The sequence below is a fragment of the Ammodytes marinus genome (assembly GCF_949987685.1).
Source record: "Ammodytes marinus genome assembly, chromosome: 9".
In the NCBI taxonomy this organism is placed as follows: Eukaryota; Metazoa; Chordata; class Actinopteri; order Uranoscopiformes; family Ammodytidae; genus Ammodytes; species Ammodytes marinus.
The window spans coordinates 17,452,585-17,471,173 of record NC_137213.1 but is presented as its reverse complement, the minus strand read 5'-3'; the positions used below and the strand labels follow the sequence as shown (position 1 = coordinate 17,471,173).

The window sequence follows — 18,589 nt, the reverse complement described above, 5'->3', positions numbered from 1 at the left end:
ATGTCTAAACTATTTTCATTCCTCGATGACATCGGCTAGAAAAGCGCTATATAAGTCAAGTCCATTTACCATTTACCATTTACCTCTGTGAAAGAACTTTGTTCAGTGGGGAAACTGTAAAACTCCCCTTTCCTTCCAACTCACTCCCCATCCATCAACCACAAAGAAGATCTCTTCTCGTCATGGTGGAAAGTCCCAGCTACATGATCAGACGTCCCACTTGGACGCAGTGAATGCTGGATGGTGGATGTACTTGCAGCAGATTGACAAGAATGGATCAGGCATCAAACAGATTTCTTCCCAGGTGGATTATAAAGAGAACAATGTGGTGTAATGTGGATGACAAACACATTCAAAAGACAGGGTTCAACAGCTATGATGTATTTCCATATCTGTAGTAGCTCTCCTACACATGTAGGCTTTGTATGGTAAATATAGCCTTATGTTTTTTTTTAATTGGAAATGAAATAAACTAAAATTGACTCAACAAAAAGTGAGTAACAGTGACCTCTAGTGGCAAAACAATCAACTTGAAATAAATAATGTAACACTCAAGCCTAATGGTAGATCATGCAGGTAATAATAAACAATTGCGAGTCATAATAACTGTGATCAGACGTTGATCCTCAGGCCTAATTTGGAAGACTGTTATGATCAAATATTTACGCATTTTTTATTATTTTGGCCGGTCACTCAAATTAACTGATTCGTTGTTGAGTCTTTAAATGGGCTTCTCTCCTCTCCCTGACCTAATTCTCTTCAGTTGAAATACGAAACGTTATACTATGTTTAATGAAAGATTGTAGCAAGGCCAAAACAGCAACACTGCCCCTTTCAAGGAACAGCATAAAGCCCACTAAATTTAGTCTCAGTCACGCCTATGTTTATCTGCTCTGAGTGGGATTAAGAGATCAGATGCTGAAGGCCTACACCTTTCCTGGGAAACCCCACTTTTCTGATTGTTGAATGACTCACCTGAGAGATTGCAACATTTCGAAACGTTGGTAACCTGACCCGAGACTTGGTAAAAGTCTAGCTTGTGGCTTTTACGCACATGGGCTGACACAAACGAAGAATAAAATGTTCCGACTGGATTTGTGAATGGAACTGTAGATGCATAATCCCCAATCTCTGTTCGCCGTAGTCAACAGGATTTGTCTTTAGTGGCTCGGGGCCAGGCGTCAAACTCCTCCTTCGGGGTTTTCCTTATTCTGTGAAGCCGACGGACCCATTGAGCGCCAATGAGAAGGTGGAACAACAGGTAGGAGTCCTCCTCTGACTGCGTCCCTCAGCTCACTCGGTGAATCTTCCTGGGAACAAGAGGACCGACCAGAGCACGAGCTCTGTCGGAAATGAGACAAGGGACTGATCTTCACCCAGAGCTTTCTTAAAGGTCGGAAACAGTTTTATTTGAGAGGGGACGAGCTGGGATTTTTTGGGCAACTTCTCGCGTAGGATTTGTTTTTGTTCGGCCGGGAAACCCTGCAGACACGCACTGAATCGTTAAATGGGGACGCCAATGTGGATAAAACCTTGAAAGGTGAGCGTTGTATAGGCTATGCGTAAAATGTGAACGAATCTATAGCCTAATTCTGCAAGGTGTTTTGACATGGTCATCTCTCTTCATCAGGTCCCTTCAGGTTGCGTTCAAAGACGTTATGTGTTCATGCTTTTTTAATCTCAGATCAACCCTGGGCTAATGTTAGTTGACCCAGCAGGAAACATAGGCTATTTCCCCTTGTCATTTTTATTTCAGCTTTTTGTTGCATAATCCAAGAAGTGTAGCAATATCTTGAGTCTCCCCTCATGTGACTCACACCAATAACGCCTCCATCATATTCTTATGTAAGTTTTTGGTTTGATTTAGATTCTGAATGCCTGTGTATCCACAAAAGACAGCAGGGACGGTAAAACTATTTAGTTGACTCACTACAGTAAAGCTGCTAACATTTCTGGTATCAGTGAGTTGATTTTGAGTATTGTTGTCTCTCTTTCTGTGTAATCTGTAAATCATGCATTTAAAAAAAAAACATTTAATTTCTAGCTGTTTCTCTAAATAAGGGCATTTATTTCCTCACAGCTGCCATATTGTCTTCACTGTATTGCTGAGCTTCCTCTTGGGCACCCTGAGAGCCAGCTGATCAGGAGGACATGGAGGTCCTGCGGAGGTCCTCTGTGTTTGCTGCAGAGGTCCTGGATGTGTTTGACCGCTCGTTGACTGAGAAGGAGCTGGTGATCCAGTCTAAAGCCCTGTGCAGAGACTACATCCTGTCCAGACTCAACCAGCACGGACTGGGCTGGTCCAAAACCGAACTCAACCTCTCTCCATCTAACGCAGCACTTGCCGAGGTGTCTGATGTCCTTCTCTGTCTTGGTAAGAGAAACCTGGAGGACTGTAAAACATGCTCAAAAAGGGACTTCAAGGGGCAAATGGACACAAGTCAATGAGACCGGTTTGACCGGTGTGAGCTGATTGTGCTGACAGAGATACCATCATTGCTCTTGGGTCTAAAAAGCAGTCACTGCATTTTTTTTTCGAAATCTGCATTTAGATCAAAGTAAGCTAAATACTGAGGTGAGTCAACAGAGCTAGACGAGATCATTGATGGATATGAAACATAAAAAGAAAGAGAGGGAATAATTCCTTAAATCTTTTCCACAAGACAATTGGTCTTTTTTTAGAGATGACAGCAGGAACATTTATGTTTAACATCATGAATGAGTTGAATGACCCTTGCACAACACCAACTTGACGTGTATTGTATGATAGTTTGTTTAACTCGGATATGTTTTAAATAATGTCTTTGAACCGAATCAGTGTTTTGGTTTCTTTCATTTTCATACACATTAGCTGTGGTCTGTCTTCCTAACAGTCTTTTTTTTGTGTCTGTCATCTTCCTCTGTTACCAAGGCGACGAGCTGGAGTGTATACAGCCCAGTTTGTACAGGAACGTGGCACGGCAGCTCAACATTACTGTTGCCATGGACAACATGGTTTCAGATGCCTTTATCGGCGTAGCAACAGAAATCTTCTCAACAGGTATGCAGATCCAAGATGATGATGATGATGATGATGATGTGGCACACTTTTCAATATCAACGCTGGAAACTGAACATGTAGACTTCGGCCAAAGCAGATGTGGAAGTGTTTACACCTCCACAGTGTCTCCTATCCTCCTGATGAAGGCAGTTACCACTGTAATTAAACAGGTGTGCCTGCAGTCTCAGCAAGAGTGAGTGGGTGTTAATCATACATAGGTGGAGCGAGACTTTGTCTAAAAACACATGATTGAGTCACTGAGTTTAGACAGTAGGTGTTTCCTAAACAGATAGCACTGATTAGTTCATAGTTTGGGGGTACAGATTAAATAGTTGATTAAAGTTGAATATTCTTCTTAACTTTTTGTTTTAAAATAAGGCATCACATGGTCCAAGCAGTAATTGATTCTAAATATAATTTATATTCAAGCTATTGGCTCATCATGTGATATAATGTCATCAGATGTCTCCCTTGACATATGTTTTACTGAATAATTTTTGAAGCTGGACTTTTTATTGGTCTTCGCCACTTGCCAAAGCCCTTATGGTCATTTACCTTTTTTAAAAAGTTGTCTAGCCATGCTCACATTCAAGCGACGGCAAAGTGTGTTCGTTGGTCTCCACAGCTACATGATAAGCTGCCACACATTTTGGTTCATACATTCATGGTTCCCAGAGGACAGATCTGGTGATCTGGTGTTAATACACAGCCTAGGCTCTGTAAACTGCTATGTAAGAGGCATCGTAGCTACAGAGTCTAGGCAATGTATTAGCACTTGATTTCTTTTCAACGCACACACAGTATGGACAGGTAGCGGATCGTTATCGATATTTTCTGAATTTGACAAAACCGTGTTTTTGACAACAAGCATTATCCAGAATCGCTGACTCCACCTTTTTAAATAGTCAAAAATCTTTGTTCAGTCTTGGTTCTGAGAGAGAGGACTTTGGTTTTGTTGGTAGAGCTTGACTTGAATTTGTATGTGTTGGCACTTGGACTTGTTCTAAGTTGGCTTGACGAGATCAGCTTTGTACATTATTCAAAGCATCACTGACATTTTGAAGTATCCGAATAAACGGAGTGACTTCATGCCCTTTGTACGGGCCTGTGGGAAAAGATTAGATAGGCTGATTGCATTGTAATGCACAAGATCAAAACCAGTCCCCCTTAATGTAATTTTCATGCCTGTGTTCTGGCAAAGCTTGCGCTTGTTTTGACGTCACGGGGGAGCAATTTTTGTCAACGGCGTGGGATTCCTCCTGAAGAATAACAAACCAGTGAACCCAGGCTGCCCCTGCTTTCTGGGACGGGTTGAAATCTGGATATTAATAGAAAAAATGCATCTGTTTGTTTGTGCTGCTGAACAGAGTTTGTTTTATAACAAGCTACTTTTAGTTTTTCGAAATTCCTTGTTATGCCTCCAAGTGCTTAACAAGGAATTGATATTTCCAGTGAATCTACGTATCAGACCGCATCTTTTTTTGGAAACGGTTTGGAGGCCATCTGCACTGTGGTCTCTCTCAGTAAAATCAACATAGGTTGTGTCTCCTCCATCTATCTTTGCCTGCCTCCCACTCCTGTTCCTTCTCTTTCCGCCCTCCTCTCCTCCAGCTTTATCCCTGACGATCTTGTCTCTATTCTTGGCCTGCTTCTCAGTAGGGAGGGAGACATGACGTTCTCTTGACAGCTTCCATGGACGGTTATCTCGTTTAAGCTCGCCCAAAGATCCAGCCACTTATAGCCACAGTCTGACCTGCACAGCTGTGGGTCAGCTCTGAGGAACATCCGTGGCAATGTAGGCTGGCCTAAGGAGGCTAATGTCATTAGGGCCCTTGCACTGCATCAAAGGCGGTCGTTATAAAAATAATCCTTGATGCCCAAGAAACTGGACTGAGAAATGGTCCTATGTTTCGGTAGAAAGGACAAATAATTAGACTTCTCCAGCCTTTAGACTCTCAATCATCTTTTTCTGGACCTGTTGACTTCAATGTTCACCCACCTCCTGGCCGAAGCAAAACAACCTCACCCTCTTTACTTAACAACTGGTATGGTCTGAGGTCTTATCAGCTACAGTAACACATATGCATTGGTGTGTTGACTTATTGTGTTATTTACAGTTTATTTCAGTACAAGGTCCATCGAGTTCCCTACATGCTTTGTGTAAGGTCACATAATATGTAACAGGCTTTGAGGAGAGCGGCTCCTCAGAGTAGATGGATGTGAACTGGGGTCGGCACCTGTGAAAACAGGAAAATAATTGTTTATGCTTTGATAAGTATGGCCATTTATCGATTTTGCCATGGAGGTTTGAAGCTCAGGCCATCTTGATAAAAGAAAGATTTTGCTTCTCACTTGTCAAACAACTTCTCTTTTACTGCAAGACAGAATCAATATCGGATGTAATTATCCCCTCCAGACATGTTTTAAAACGTTTTGACGGCTTAAGGAATACAATAATGATGAATATCAGGCATCTTTCCTTAGACATGAAAACAACCCTGTGATGTCTCTTTCTGTCGCTGTAGGTATAACGTGGGGCAAGGTGGTATCCATGTATGCAGTAGCCGGAGCCCTGGCAGTGGATTGTGTCAGACAAGGTCAAGCAACCACCGTTCACGTCTTGGTCGACAGTTTGGGCCAGTTCGTCCGCAAGTTTATGATGCCTTGGCTGAAGAGACGAGGAGGATGGGTAAGAGGCCACTGCTACTTACCTTTCTTGTTATATGAGTAATGTAACTGCATGGTTAGTGTTACTGAGATTTGGGAGAATTGTGTTGACATTAAGAAAGGAAGAACTGTTTTCATGTTGTTTTGCTGGCGATTAAAACTGGCAACATTCATCTCTTCCTACGTTGCTTTTGCTGACGCTGGATGATTCATTTATCTTTTCTATGGATCAGAGCACAGGTCGTTTTCATAAGCTCTGATAGTCAGAAGGGGGTTACATAAAAATTGTAGCTCTGTCAGAAAGTTCCTTATTCTTCCTACTGGCTTATCTGATGCAAAGATCGGTGGTGGTGATATTTGTTCCAGTGGCTCTCTCTCTTTTTAGAGGTGCAGGTCATACATTACATGGGCTGTGTTAGTAACATAAGCATTGAGCTTAAAGCACTGCTGTTGCTTATAGCGTCACAGAACTTCTAGCATAGCTGTAAACTCAAAACAGTCTTGCTTTTAAATCTATAGTGGTGCCCTTCTCCAGAATTGGTTTTGGGAAGGCTAAAACTGTATTTATTTAATTTTGAGGCAGCGTTACCACCTTGTTTAATTGCAGTAGAGGTGGACCTGTTTACAATATTGGGAATTTTCTAGGCTAAAAAGTTTCATTGTAGTCTTACTTCTAAAGACATATTTTCCTTTCATTAGGCCGATATCACAAAATGTGTGGTGAAGAAGGATGTCATCACTGAACAACACTGGCTGTCCTCTTCCATCGACTCCCTCAAGTACCTCCTCACCTCAATGTACGTGTACATCATGAAGGAACCATGAAACGGCTGAGACGCAGCACACTGGAGTCCTTATCACTGTTTGCTGTGCGATTGAAATCTCAGACTTGTCAAAAAAACAGATGGTCACTGTGCTTGATGGGGTGTGAGGGATTGAGCTGGCCAGCAGATATTGGTCTGTCACTTAATGGCTATCGTCATACTTTTCTTCAGCACCATGTTCGTGTTATCTCTAAGGCTCCCAGACAGTGATTACCCTTCATCCAAAGAGTAGTCACAGTCATGCCTCTGGAACAAGTTGATCATTTCACCCTCTTAAGTATTGTCACACCAGGCTTCTCTCCTACAGTGTTATAACCGTAACATTTGATGGTGTTCAGGATTGTTTGCACTAATGAGATAAATAGTTTGAGCGCTTTCATGTGATTTTTGAATATACCTGAAGGAGCAAGATGGTGGCTACCACGTTTTTGTAAGGAAAATGATGCTCAGCTGGCTGGGTCTCATCAAAATAATGGAGCAACATTCTTTTTTTTTTTACCCAATAGCGATATCGGTTGTCAACTAGTTACATGTCATGGGTTGGATTTAGATGATTGTACTCTACCAAAGCACATAGTGTCTTTCTCTAAATATGATCCAATTTTAGACACCACTGACCAGGGTCTTTTTTTGCCCTTTTTTGGCCAAAGCCCTTAGTAGTGGTATGCACTTCAGCCAGAGTTTGCTAGATTGGTTCTCTTTTAAATCTGTAAATAGCTTATTTATGATTGATTCAGACTTTTGAAGCCAGTGTAGGACAAAGACAGGATGATTGTGTGGTATGCCTGATTGTCACTTTCACATTGTTAATTTATAAATGCGTCTTTCATTTTTTTTATCATTAATAAACTTGTCAATCTGCACTTATGTTATCATTTTGTTTTTGATACTTTCCCACTAATCACCCATAGATTGTCTGATAAAAATCCTGCCTGACAAAGTTCTGTGGGTCAGGGACTTAAGGAAAGCCGGGTAGATTTAGTAAAATAAACCTGTAAAAGGAAAGAGCAAAACGGGATATAGAAAGAAAAGACAGAAAAAGACTAGGCAAAATAATTTTTCATTTTTTAATGCATTAAGACATCTCATTCTGTGCACTGGTCGACTGACACAGTACACTTTGCCCTAAACAATGATCACAATAACACTTAGTGTAGGAAGAGCTGCCTGAAGTTAACACTCAAACACTTAGAAACAATGCATTCACTCTAGAAGTAGATTGAAAGCTAAAGTTACCAATCTTATAATAGTGCAATGACAGTTTAAGATAAAACACTCTACAGTCATTCCTCAGTGCTTTTTAAGCTTCACCGCTCCAAGAATAGATATCTGTTCAATAAATATTACAACTTCAACAACCATACTCAGCCAAGACCATTATGTATAACAATTTATGGAGATGCAGTTGGAAATCTTGAAAATGAAAAAGGGGTTCCCCATGGTGTTTCAGATGCTATGTAGCTGTTTGGTAAGTAACGCCACAAGGAAACTCCACAGGAACCCTTAATTTTTTTATTTGGCGTAACACTAATTTATTTGTTCTTCTGTAATTTGTATCCCCATTTGGATACAATTGACATAATAGTTAAGTTTGAGTTGATAAAAAAAAAAAGGTACTTTGAAGTGAGACAAACTCCTTCAACACACCCACCATTACAGGATTATAGCTTAGTATAGCTGTGCATGCATTTATTATTTTTTCATTATCTGATCAGCCGCCACCATTATTGATCAAGCCTTTTAAATCTTGTCGGTCTGTTGGGTCAAGACCGACGGTAGGTGATGTGCAAGTGCTGCATCAGTGGCTGGCTGTCTGTTGCCATGGAGACTGTCTGCTCTAGCCTCCCATCTGGTCGGAGCTGCAGAACTCGAGAAATCTGAAAAGAAAATATGGAAAGAGAGCACGTGAGGTCACCAGTGCAGAAGTTATTTAAGTGATTAGACCAATTCGACTGTGTGTGGGCAGGAACATCTTACAGGTTTGATTTGAAATGACGAATAATGATGACATGATAGTGGCGCGGCTAAGTGCTTATTTTTCGTCAGAATCTTTCAGTTGATGAAACAAGCGTGAAACTTGGCATGAGCACTCTCCATGGGTCAACTGAGAAATTTTCACAATTGGGACAATTTTCTTGTCATAGAAATGTGTTGTGTTTTTTCCTAAAAAAAAAATGTTTTCTTCATTTTCTTGTCAAGTGACCCATGGAGACTGCTCATGCCAATTTTCACACTTTTTCCACAAATGGAAAGATTGTAGCACTTAGCCGCTCCACTATGATCAGAGAACTGCTTTCACCTGCTGTACGTGCGGCTCCCTGGCGAAAGAGGTTCTGGCCACAGCTTGGCTCTGCAGGTTCAGCTGCTGGGCCGTCAGATCTCCCTCCTCAATTTCCACCAGACCTGCACCGAAAGGAAACACTATAGGCTCAAAACATGTGCCAAGAGTGTGTGCACGTTTGTGTAGAAGGGACATCAAGTTATCCGTTAAATACTCCTCATATGCACACACTTTAATTCCAATTTAAATTATATTCTAGTAATTTCATATCAGAATGTACATTGGACATTTTGTTTAAATCACTAATGAAAATATGTTGTTTTAACATTGTGACCCTGAGTCGCATCTAATATAAATGAACGCCACACACACACACACACACACACACTGAAATACATTTTGAATATTTACATTAAGCTATTCAGTTTCCCATAAGTACAAGTGGGAGCCTGGTTGATAAAAAACATGGATACCTCCAGTGTCATGAATGGACCTACCTGAGTTCTGTGCAATGATGAATGCCACTCTGTTGGTTCCTGGCTGCATTCTAATGAAGCCGCACTCCCTGTGCAGAGGCTTCTTGGTCTCGGAGTGGAAGGCACTGAACCTGTCCCGACACAGAAACTGTGACAAATCAGCTCAAGTCTGTCAACATGGTCAATAAACAGGAGTTTGTTTTACTCTAGAGTTGACAGTTAATTCAACATTGAAACTTACCAGCAAATCTAGTTCACCTATACAAAGGTTCAGGTTGACTAATATATCCAGTTACCCTCACATAGCCGAATATTACACACTCAGCATTTGTTCAATCTCACTAAATTGGTGTTAAAGTTGAATTGCAATTTTCCAACTATTGACGGCTGGTGTCTGTTTTTTGTTGTTGTTGCTTGCACTGGTGGTAGATTTAACCATGAAGTTGAATTGGAACATCTTTTGTGAGCTATAGAGTTGGTAACAAAGAAACATAATCTTACTCATAGTTAAGAAAAAGGCTTTCCTCTCAAACTCACACCCATTCAACCCATAGGAGACAAACACATTTTTTTTGCGCTCAGTGACACTGACACCCCCTCAAAGGACTTTTGGCTCGCACCAGTGATTTACTGGGTGTGGTACTTCAAAGTTCACCTCAGACAACGCCCACTAATGACAGCAGGTGTGGTCGCAGGTGTAGCCGGCTTGAAACACAGTGTTGGGTTTATCTTTAAGGTCAAAAGTCTAAAAGTTACCTACATGAAGTTGATGACTGGTTGTCCCACGTGGGTGAAGTGCAGCGTCTCCGTATAGCGGAAAGGTTTTATGGAGGGGAAACATCCCTCTCCAGGTTCATCTGACTCCCAGGTACCAAGAAGCCAGTCAAGAGGGAGGAGGCCTGGGTTCAACTCGGCTAACAGAGATACACACAGTTTATGCTGCAACCAATGAAAACTGAGAAGAAATATGCCATGTGGAGTAGTGGTGTGTCGTGAGCCGGTGTAGGTACCAGATCGACTCGGGGTCCTGCGCCTACTGATGACGTATCAACACTTGACGTTGTCACCATAGATACTGCTACGCAACGGCAAGACGTATCGACACTTGACGTTGTCACCATAGATACTGCTACGCTACTGCTACGCTACTGCAAAGCATTGTGGACATACACAACATTTGAAAAGATCGCGATAGCTGATGGTGCGAAACTCAAACAACATGTAAAAGATCGCGCTAGCTGATAGCTTAGCCAGTAGGCTCCATAGATAGATCGATTTATTTATTGTTCTGCAAGGTTTAAAATTAGTTGTTACGTTTGGCTTATAGTAGTCATCTCTCATTATTAAGGTTAAATTACATTTTATTTTATACGAATTTATAGTTTAGCAAGGTTTAACCCCCGGTTTTAACCCTGTTTGAGTGCTAAATTAAACATTTATTTAATAATACTTTAAACATTGAATGAGTATTTTAGTTTAATGTACTCTAGCATGTATTTTAAGAAATACTATTTTATTAAAAGAACAACTATCCCCTGGGTTCACTGTTATTTTACATCACACTGAAAAACAATGTGTATAATGAGAGTTTCATAATGATATTTATCAGTTAAAAAATGTAAAGGTGTGGCTCAGATGTATAATTTCAACAGAGCGCATGCGCATAACCATAGCGCATGCGCATTTAAAAGACAAAGTTTACAGGAAGTGCGTCATAATCGCGCATCTAGGACCCCGAGTCAATCTTGCAGCCCGAGTCGATCTGGTACCTACACCGGAATGAACAACACCAGGAACCTGACACTGAAGCAGCTGAATGGAATTAAGCCATCAATACATTTTACAATGTACACCTATATGCTTTTCCTAAAGTATATGACTTCAAAATATCTTCAGTGAAAATACTGGAAAAAGTATTTTTTTTTTAAACTGATAAATCCGAGTTAAAGGGGTAGTTCAGGATTTTAGACATAGGGCCTTATTCCCAAGTTAGCCTTGGTGTTCTTTATCAGTGGAGACAGTTTTCAACACATTTAATTCAGTCCTTCTAGTTGCAGAGTGCGCTCGTGCTAAGCTAGCTCACGGCATCGGGGGGATACCTAGCCTGCTACTAAAACAGTCTTACCCACTCCACAGTACACCTGAGGCTAATCAATTATAACGCCAGACTATCGATGTAAATGTCTGTGTTGATAGAATAATTTTAGAAATAAAACCAACCTCGCATCGCATGAATTATCGCATTTTGAGGGACTACTTTCTTAGCAGCAGCGGACTTTTACTTTGCTGTGTAACCGAATCACTACAGCAGAAAGTAAACAGAATAGCGTGGGACAGAAACTGAAACTGCACTGCCACCAGTCTACCGTCATTCTGTCCCGGTTCTCTGCTGCAGCTCCAGCGGGGGCTGTCTCTACAGACGCTCTTTCTCTTTCTGCCCTTTGAGCATCCATCTCTCTCAATTCTTCATCAGTGTATTCCGGCTCGTACAGGTACGGTTCGTTGGATACAACAAATTCCTCATAATCGTCTTCAAAAGCAGACGCATTGCTAAGTCCTCCAAACGTGGCCATATCTTGTTTATTGCATAGGCTAATACAACTCCTTTGTGCATTGTACTCTGCGTCTGTAAGACAGCAGCAGGTAAACAAACTATTATAGAGCCTGTAACCTAGGTATTAGTCCGCCGCTGCCGCAGCCTACAAGGAATAAAGTCCCTCAAAATGCAATATGCGAGGTTGGTTTTATTTCTAAAATTATTCTATCAACACAGACATTTACATCGATAGTCTGGCGTTATAATTGATTAGCCTCAGGTGTACTGTGGAGTGGGTAAGATTGTTTTAGTAGCAGGCTTGCTGTGTCTGAAATCGCGCACTTCTGTACTTACACTTACTTTTTTGAGTGCACTTTGCGCAAAAACGGAGAGTGTGCCAAAATGCAGTGCACTGTAAGTTCCTCGGTCGTGCACTCAAAACGGTCTAAAACTTGAGTGTGGAGCGATGGACACTTTCCACACTCAACGGCCGCCATCTTGCCTACGTAGCGGAGAGGACGGAACATTAAAATCAAAATAGAGGAGCTTGAAGCAACTGTGGAGACGGACGCGCTCTACAAAAGTTAAATTACACATTTGTTTAGTTTTTCCGTACAACTACACTGTTTTAGACTGTATCCGACCGTTTAAAAAAAAATACCACCGAAGAAGAACCTTCAAAATACAAAGTCATTTCCGGTAGGTGCGCGACGGCAGTTTGGACAGTGCACTGTAGAAATGAGAGCACTGCGTCTATAAGTAAGTGTACTGTAGGGATAATAAAGTGCACTCAATGTAAGTGCACTTACGTGAGTGCGCGATTTCAGACACAGCCTAGGCTGTGTCCCCCGATGCCGTGAGCTAGCTTAGCACGAGCGCACTCTGCAACTAGAAGGACTGAATTAAATGTGTTGAAAACTGTCTCCACTGATAAAGAACACCAAGGCTAACTTGGGAATAAGGCCCTATGTCTAAAATCCTGAACTACCCCTTTAAGTTAATTAAGTCAATGGTGTAGCCTGTGTAAGAAAAAAAAACAGGAGGGGGAGAGAATTATAACACTGGATCATCAATTTAGATTAAAAAATATATATATTTTCCCCTCTGGCAACCAACAGAGACTTATATGTTTCTAATACTGTAAATAGCACGGTTTATGGATCTTATCTTTCACTTTTAGGTTGTCCTTTATATATAAATTACGCTTATAATAATAATTATTATACCAAATAAAAATATTCACAAATATTTAGGAAATGTAAGCCCACTCAGAGGGGATAACAGGTTAGTTGACTATCGGATGACGGGAGAGTCTATAAAGCCAACATATGGCCTACACTGCTTGCCCGTCTCCTCTGTTTGCAGCAGGGGGCAGTGACGCTAAGGGAAGGTAGACATTTGGCAGGAACCAGAAGAAGACAAATCAATGCAGTGGCAGAGTAACACCACAGAGGAAGGTGACTCATAACACTCGTATGAACGATACTATCTATGTTATGAACATCTAAACGCTACGAAACAGGGCTCAACTGTCACAGCATACTTTTATTGTCGGGGTATAATTTTTTTAAAAGCTAAAGTTCGCTTCTATCTCTGAAAATAACAGTCGACACACTTAAGTTTGGTGCATACTGTCTATAGGACACATTTTACATATGTAGGCTACTTAGATACTTTTCAGTTAATTGTGTATCTAAATGCCACCGGATAGCTGACTTGAATATTAGGAACAGATTGGGGCTGTCTGCGAGTGGTCACCGTGACATTGTAACAACCATGGACATATAAAGAAAGGTAACAACCGGACTAACACAGCAACATTGTTTCAATAGCCTATTTGTTCTTATTAAAGTAAACTATAGCAATGCTCTTACCTGTTTGGTTAAAGGGACACGCCATTATCAAAATAAACTGCAGGTGATGCGGGAATAAACGTAAAAAATCAGTATCAGATCAAACGTGTGTCGATTATGTATGACGCAGTTTTATAGGCAGTCCAATCACAGCAGAGAATCAAGGGAAATGTAGTTCGGCCAGTGACGCTCTACTGTGGGCTATATCATGGACATATAAAGAAATATATATATATATATTTCTATATATATATATCTATATAGCCAACATTTCTTGACTTTTATAGCTTTCCCCACCTTTATAGCTTTCCCCACCTTTTCTTATCATCTTATTGTTACCACACATTGAGACAGGAGAAGTGTTTGGTTAAATAAAGCACACTTTATTGACATTTTTCAGTGCACTTGGCATGAACCATGTGACAATATAATTTCCTTAATCTCATACCAGCCTGCACATACAAGAAATGCACATGACCCGTGTTTTTACAAAATCCCTGCAGTCAAAAGCACAGAAGAATATAGGAACTGTATATGCACTGTTCCAAGGCACAATTTAATTCCCTAATAATTGAGTACAGGGTCAGTTGTCTGGGGAATCTGGTCCCTTAGGCCCTGCTCTTTTTGCAATTCCTGAGAGCGTCTGCCAGAGCATGCAGTGCCATGTCAGCATTGGTCTTCTCACAGTTGTATCCCATCAATCCGATCCTCATCACCTAATGAGAAGGAGGTGGAAAGTACAGCACATCAGAGGCTGCAGTGACTCAGCAGCATTATTCAAGGTGCTGGAGTAGATGACACAGCAATTTTTGTATTTGTCTGGTTTGATTAGTTTTAAAGTGGGACGGAAGGTTCGTGTCATATCTCATGGAAACACATTATTCGATCCATCAAAAAATGAAAATTGTGTCAACACCATCCACTACTGCTGAGCTGCTGAACGTTATGGTCACAGTTGGAATAGCTAATGTAAAGGTCAGCTGGTGACCACAATAATAATGAATATGTAGAATTTCAGGTATTAAAGACCAACAGCAGTAACTCACCATGCCGATGGAAGCGCCCAGGCCTCCGGTCATCTCCATCTGGTGGTTTTTCATGATGTAGACCAGCAGCTCCCTCCAGTCGTAGCCTTCAGGGATAGCAATAGTGGTGACAGAGGGAAGCCTCAACTCCTGTGGGACACAAAGTCACAAAATGACACAGGAATCCTGTCACCATGACACTGGCAGTTAAACAGCACAGAGTTTAATACTGATTCTTTGTTTTTTGTGAATGTGTGTTTGTTTCTTTTTTATTTTCTTTGCTGTCCTGTTTTTGTTTCCTGTCTCCCTCACCACTTCAGGGACGAAGAGCTTGAGACCCAAGTCTTCCAGTCCTCTGTACAGATAGGCTGCCACGTCCTTGTGTTTCTTCCAGGATTCCTCCAGCCCCTTGAGGGAGACAAAGATCAATGGAGTAAGGTAATAATCAGACAAGAAGTTAGATGGGGGATGTGCCCATACTGCAAACTCATACCCACTACACTGTTAGAGGCAGATTCAGAGAGCTCAATGTCCATATTATAGTCAAATGAATGCAATATTAGTTTGCACAAAGACGTTGACATAAAAATTATTTGCTTAATCAAAGGTAAAAAAAAGCTAGAGCCTGGTTCCTCCCACAATAATTTGCCCACAATTAGTCACGTTCACTGTAAAATAAAGATTGTGATGCATTAAGGTTTTTGAGAAATACATTATAAATCTAAATAATTGCAAAGCCAACATAAACAAGATACATATCCTTAAAGTTGTAAACGTTTTTCCAGTAAATCAACTACCAAAACAATTCAATACAAATAAAGGTGAAATGTTCCTTTACCTTCTCAGCAAGAATGGCCAGACTCTCTCTCAGGGCAAAGAATCCAGACACTGGTCCAGTGTGGTGGTATCTAAAGTCCAAAGCACATGTGATTAAATTATATTCATATGCCAAACACTGTTTTTTCAAAGCTTCAATAAAAAACAAATACAAAATAATATCTTATATTCTTTGGTCTCATTCTTCACAATACAAGGTGGTATGAATAATGAACTTACAGTCTGGCTGGTTGGCCATCACAGCCCCAGTAATTGGACAGATGTGTCATATCAAAGAGGTAGGATACTGGTTTTGTTTTCCTGTTAAACATTTTGTGGCTGTGAAGGGTAACAGAGAAACAAAGAGCTTTAATCACCTTTTGGTCTAATTAATTAAGTGTAGTAAGTGACAATTTAGGACTCATGTAACATGCCACAGACAGAGTCCCTCCTCCTCACCATGCTCTGTCATTAAAGGAGATGGGTGCTGTGCCGGGAGGTGCATTCAGAGCCTTCTGAGAACCAGTGTACAGGATATCAATATCTGTAAGCACAACAGGAGGTGGATTATATCACACACAAGCGCTTGGTGAAGCAGCTTTACAGAATTGAATCATTGTTGTCTTACTTTGCTTGTCCATGAAAATCGGTGTTGCGCCAAGAGATGCAACTGTGTCCACCAGGAAGAGACAGTTGTGTCTGCGGGGGATGTGACAGTTATCAGAAACTATCCCATCATGAAAGCATTATGGTTTGTTGGTCAGATACTTACTTTCTACAGATGTCTCCAATGCCATCTATGGGGTGACAAAGGCCAGCAGAAGACTCTCCATGTGTGAGGAAAAACAGTACAGGCTTGTGTTTTTGTACGGCCTACAGAAGGACATAAAACAGAGTTTGATCAAATTCTGAATACGTTCAGTCATGTATTAAGCATGAGAGTTCAGTCATAGATATGTCTGATAGAGTGTTTTAATTTGAGTGGGTAAGTGTGGGCTGCTTAAGAGACGTATTGCCTACCTGTTCAATTTCCTTATTGCTGAAATATCCTCCAGGTGATTTGACCATTCTATGTACATTGGCACCTAAAGATGAAAAACTTTTCTGATCATTTGTGATAGATAGATAGATAGATAGATAGATAGATAGATAGACAGGCACAATCAGGGTAGATGTAGTTCTGTGTCGTCTTTGGATACCTTATGCGTAATGCGCGTAAAAAAGTGCGTAAAGACGTACCCATTCTCTCTGCAATTTCTGCAACGCGCTCTCCCCAGATTCCGTTGACGGCAACGAGCACGCTCTCTCCCGGCTCCACTGTATTGAACACAGCACACTCCATAGCCGCGTGGCCAGAGCCGCTCATGGATATAGTCATGTTGTTCTCTGTCTGAAAGGCGTACTGGATCCCTTTCTTGATGTCATTCATGATCTAAGAAACATAATCAAACGGCGACTTTTTATAAATAGCGTAATTCTTCAGCTACTGTCACTAATAACAGTACTTTTAGAGGGAGTGTACAACCTAGCTTTTTTGCAATTACATAACTGTTGATTATCTTTGATCCCAACCCCAAGCATATATTTAGTTTAGTTTAGTTTAGTTTATTTCGATCAAACAGATTCATAACATTACATACACAAGTTAAAAAAATAAAAATAAAAAAACACAAAAGAAAAACACAAAGTTGTCACATTGATTGTGTGTTTTAAAGACAAATGAAAAAAAGGACAATTCAATTGTGACCATGTTGGTGTAACACAGCAAACTTTTCAGTTGAATTTAGTTCAATGAAACCAATATTTCAGGGGTGAAAACAAATTTGACTCAAGCAGAAGGAATTACGCCACAAAGTTAAAGTGTAAAAAATAGTAAACTACTAAAAGTAATAATGATTTTTGTTAACATTTCAATATTTAAAACATAAACTAAAGAAAACTCAAATATCTTATATTATAAAGCTTATTTCCCAATTGATTAAGTCTATATGTGGAAATATACAATATCAATATTGGTGAATTATATTATTATCCAGCCAAGTGTCCACAATAAAAAAATGTAGTAATTTGATAAAAATAATAGTTTCAAATTTAATATAAAATATAATTAGAATTCTACAATAAAATTGATGCTGAGACTGAGTTTCAAACAAAGCTTTTACCTCATACATTTCTGGATGCAGGTGACCAATTATTGGCCTGCCTCCTGCAGCTAAGACACGCGGAGGAACGTTTGAGGGGCCTGGCCCGAACAGGTAACGCAGAGGCGCTTCCAGCGGCTTAAGCATGCATGCCGGCGGTGGGATGGTGACGGAGGACATGGACCGGTCTATTCTCTGCAGCAGAGGCGCGCTCCTGGCGGCCAACGGACTGTCGAGGACCGCTGCTGCCTGCTGGGCGAGTAGCCCACTCCGGCTGAACAAAGCCCGCTGCATCACGGGGCTGGTATCCTGGTTCCTGAAAAGACTGCACCGAGTGAGACCAGTAACAACAGACGGAGAGACTGAACGTGAGTGTGAGTTTTAGGTGAAGATTTAAAACAAACAGGTCTTTGACCTGGGGGCGTGTGCCTCCCCTTATGCCTAACCCCTGACTTCAGGCAATAAAGGCATACTTGGTTATTACAAGGAATAAATAAATACGTGGTTTTGTAGCTTTTTGGTTAAGTAATGCTTATGTTACTTATCAGCACAATTTCAAGGTTTAAAACTTTTGAAAGTTTTGAAATTCAAAATACTCAAATAGGCTATTTTCTCAGCAGGTGGTTATCAAGGCCCTTTTTCCCAGATTTGAGACTTAACATGGGGAATTATACAACTGAAAACTTTGTGAACTATTTTATTATCCAGCCAAAAGTGTCCAAACACAAAAGTCTGAACAATTCACAATTCAACACTCATCAGTGACTAATCATGTTTTTGTTACAGTTTGGATCCACCAGGACTGGGTTTTGGGACCAATTTCTGTCTGGATTAACGGAACTCTTGAACTCATGTTGAAAAGCGGTGACCTGCACTGGGCAGCCTATACCGGTTCAGGTCAGTTTGCTGGTGGCTTGTAGAGTACGTCTT

At 40.8% G+C, this 18,589-nt stretch overlaps 3 protein-coding genes across 3 annotated transcripts; 1 reads left to right on the top strand and 2 right to left on the bottom strand.

The window, feature by feature from the left end:
- The first annotated feature begins 1,312 nt into the window (after positions 1-1,312).
- Positions 1,313-7,339, top strand: bokb (BCL2 family apoptosis regulator BOK b). Its single transcript, XM_080033694.1, has 5 exons — positions 1,313-1,540; positions 2,081-2,374; positions 2,912-3,040; positions 5,566-5,729; positions 6,407-7,339. Exons 2-5 carry the CDS (start codon positions 2,152-2,154, stop codon positions 6,530-6,532), a joined length of 642 nt encoding a protein of 213 aa, XP_079889820.1. The 5' UTR covers positions 1,313-1,540; positions 2,081-2,151; the 3' UTR covers positions 6,533-7,339.
- Positions 7,340-7,602: 263 nt separating this feature from the next.
- Positions 7,603-13,786, bottom strand: thap4 (THAP domain containing 4). The gene is made up of 5 exons (XM_080033513.1): positions 13,699-13,786; positions 10,049-10,202; positions 9,310-9,419; positions 8,831-8,934; positions 7,603-8,408 (listed from the first exon to the last, which is right to left on the bottom strand). The coding sequence occupies exons 1-5, from the start codon at positions 13,721-13,723 to the stop codon at positions 8,295-8,297; spliced, it is 507 nt and encodes a 168-aa protein (XP_079889639.1). The 5' UTR covers positions 13,724-13,786; the 3' UTR covers positions 7,603-8,294.
- A 473-nt stretch (positions 13,787-14,259) lies between these two features.
- On the bottom strand, positions 14,260-17,953 carry agxtb (alanine--glyoxylate and serine--pyruvate aminotransferase b; the record flags this gene model as incomplete). The annotated part of the gene is made up of 11 exons (XM_080033866.1): positions 14,260-14,393; positions 14,724-14,852; positions 15,015-15,110; positions 15,541-15,610; positions 15,759-15,857; positions 15,978-16,062; positions 16,147-16,217; positions 16,291-16,391; positions 16,539-16,603; positions 16,758-16,950; positions 17,681-17,953. The coding sequence occupies 11 exons, from the start codon at positions 17,951-17,953 to the stop codon at positions 14,286-14,288; spliced, it is 1,290 nt and encodes a 429-aa protein (XP_079889992.1). The 3' UTR covers positions 14,260-14,285.
- Between the last annotated feature and the right edge of the window lie 636 nt (positions 17,954-18,589).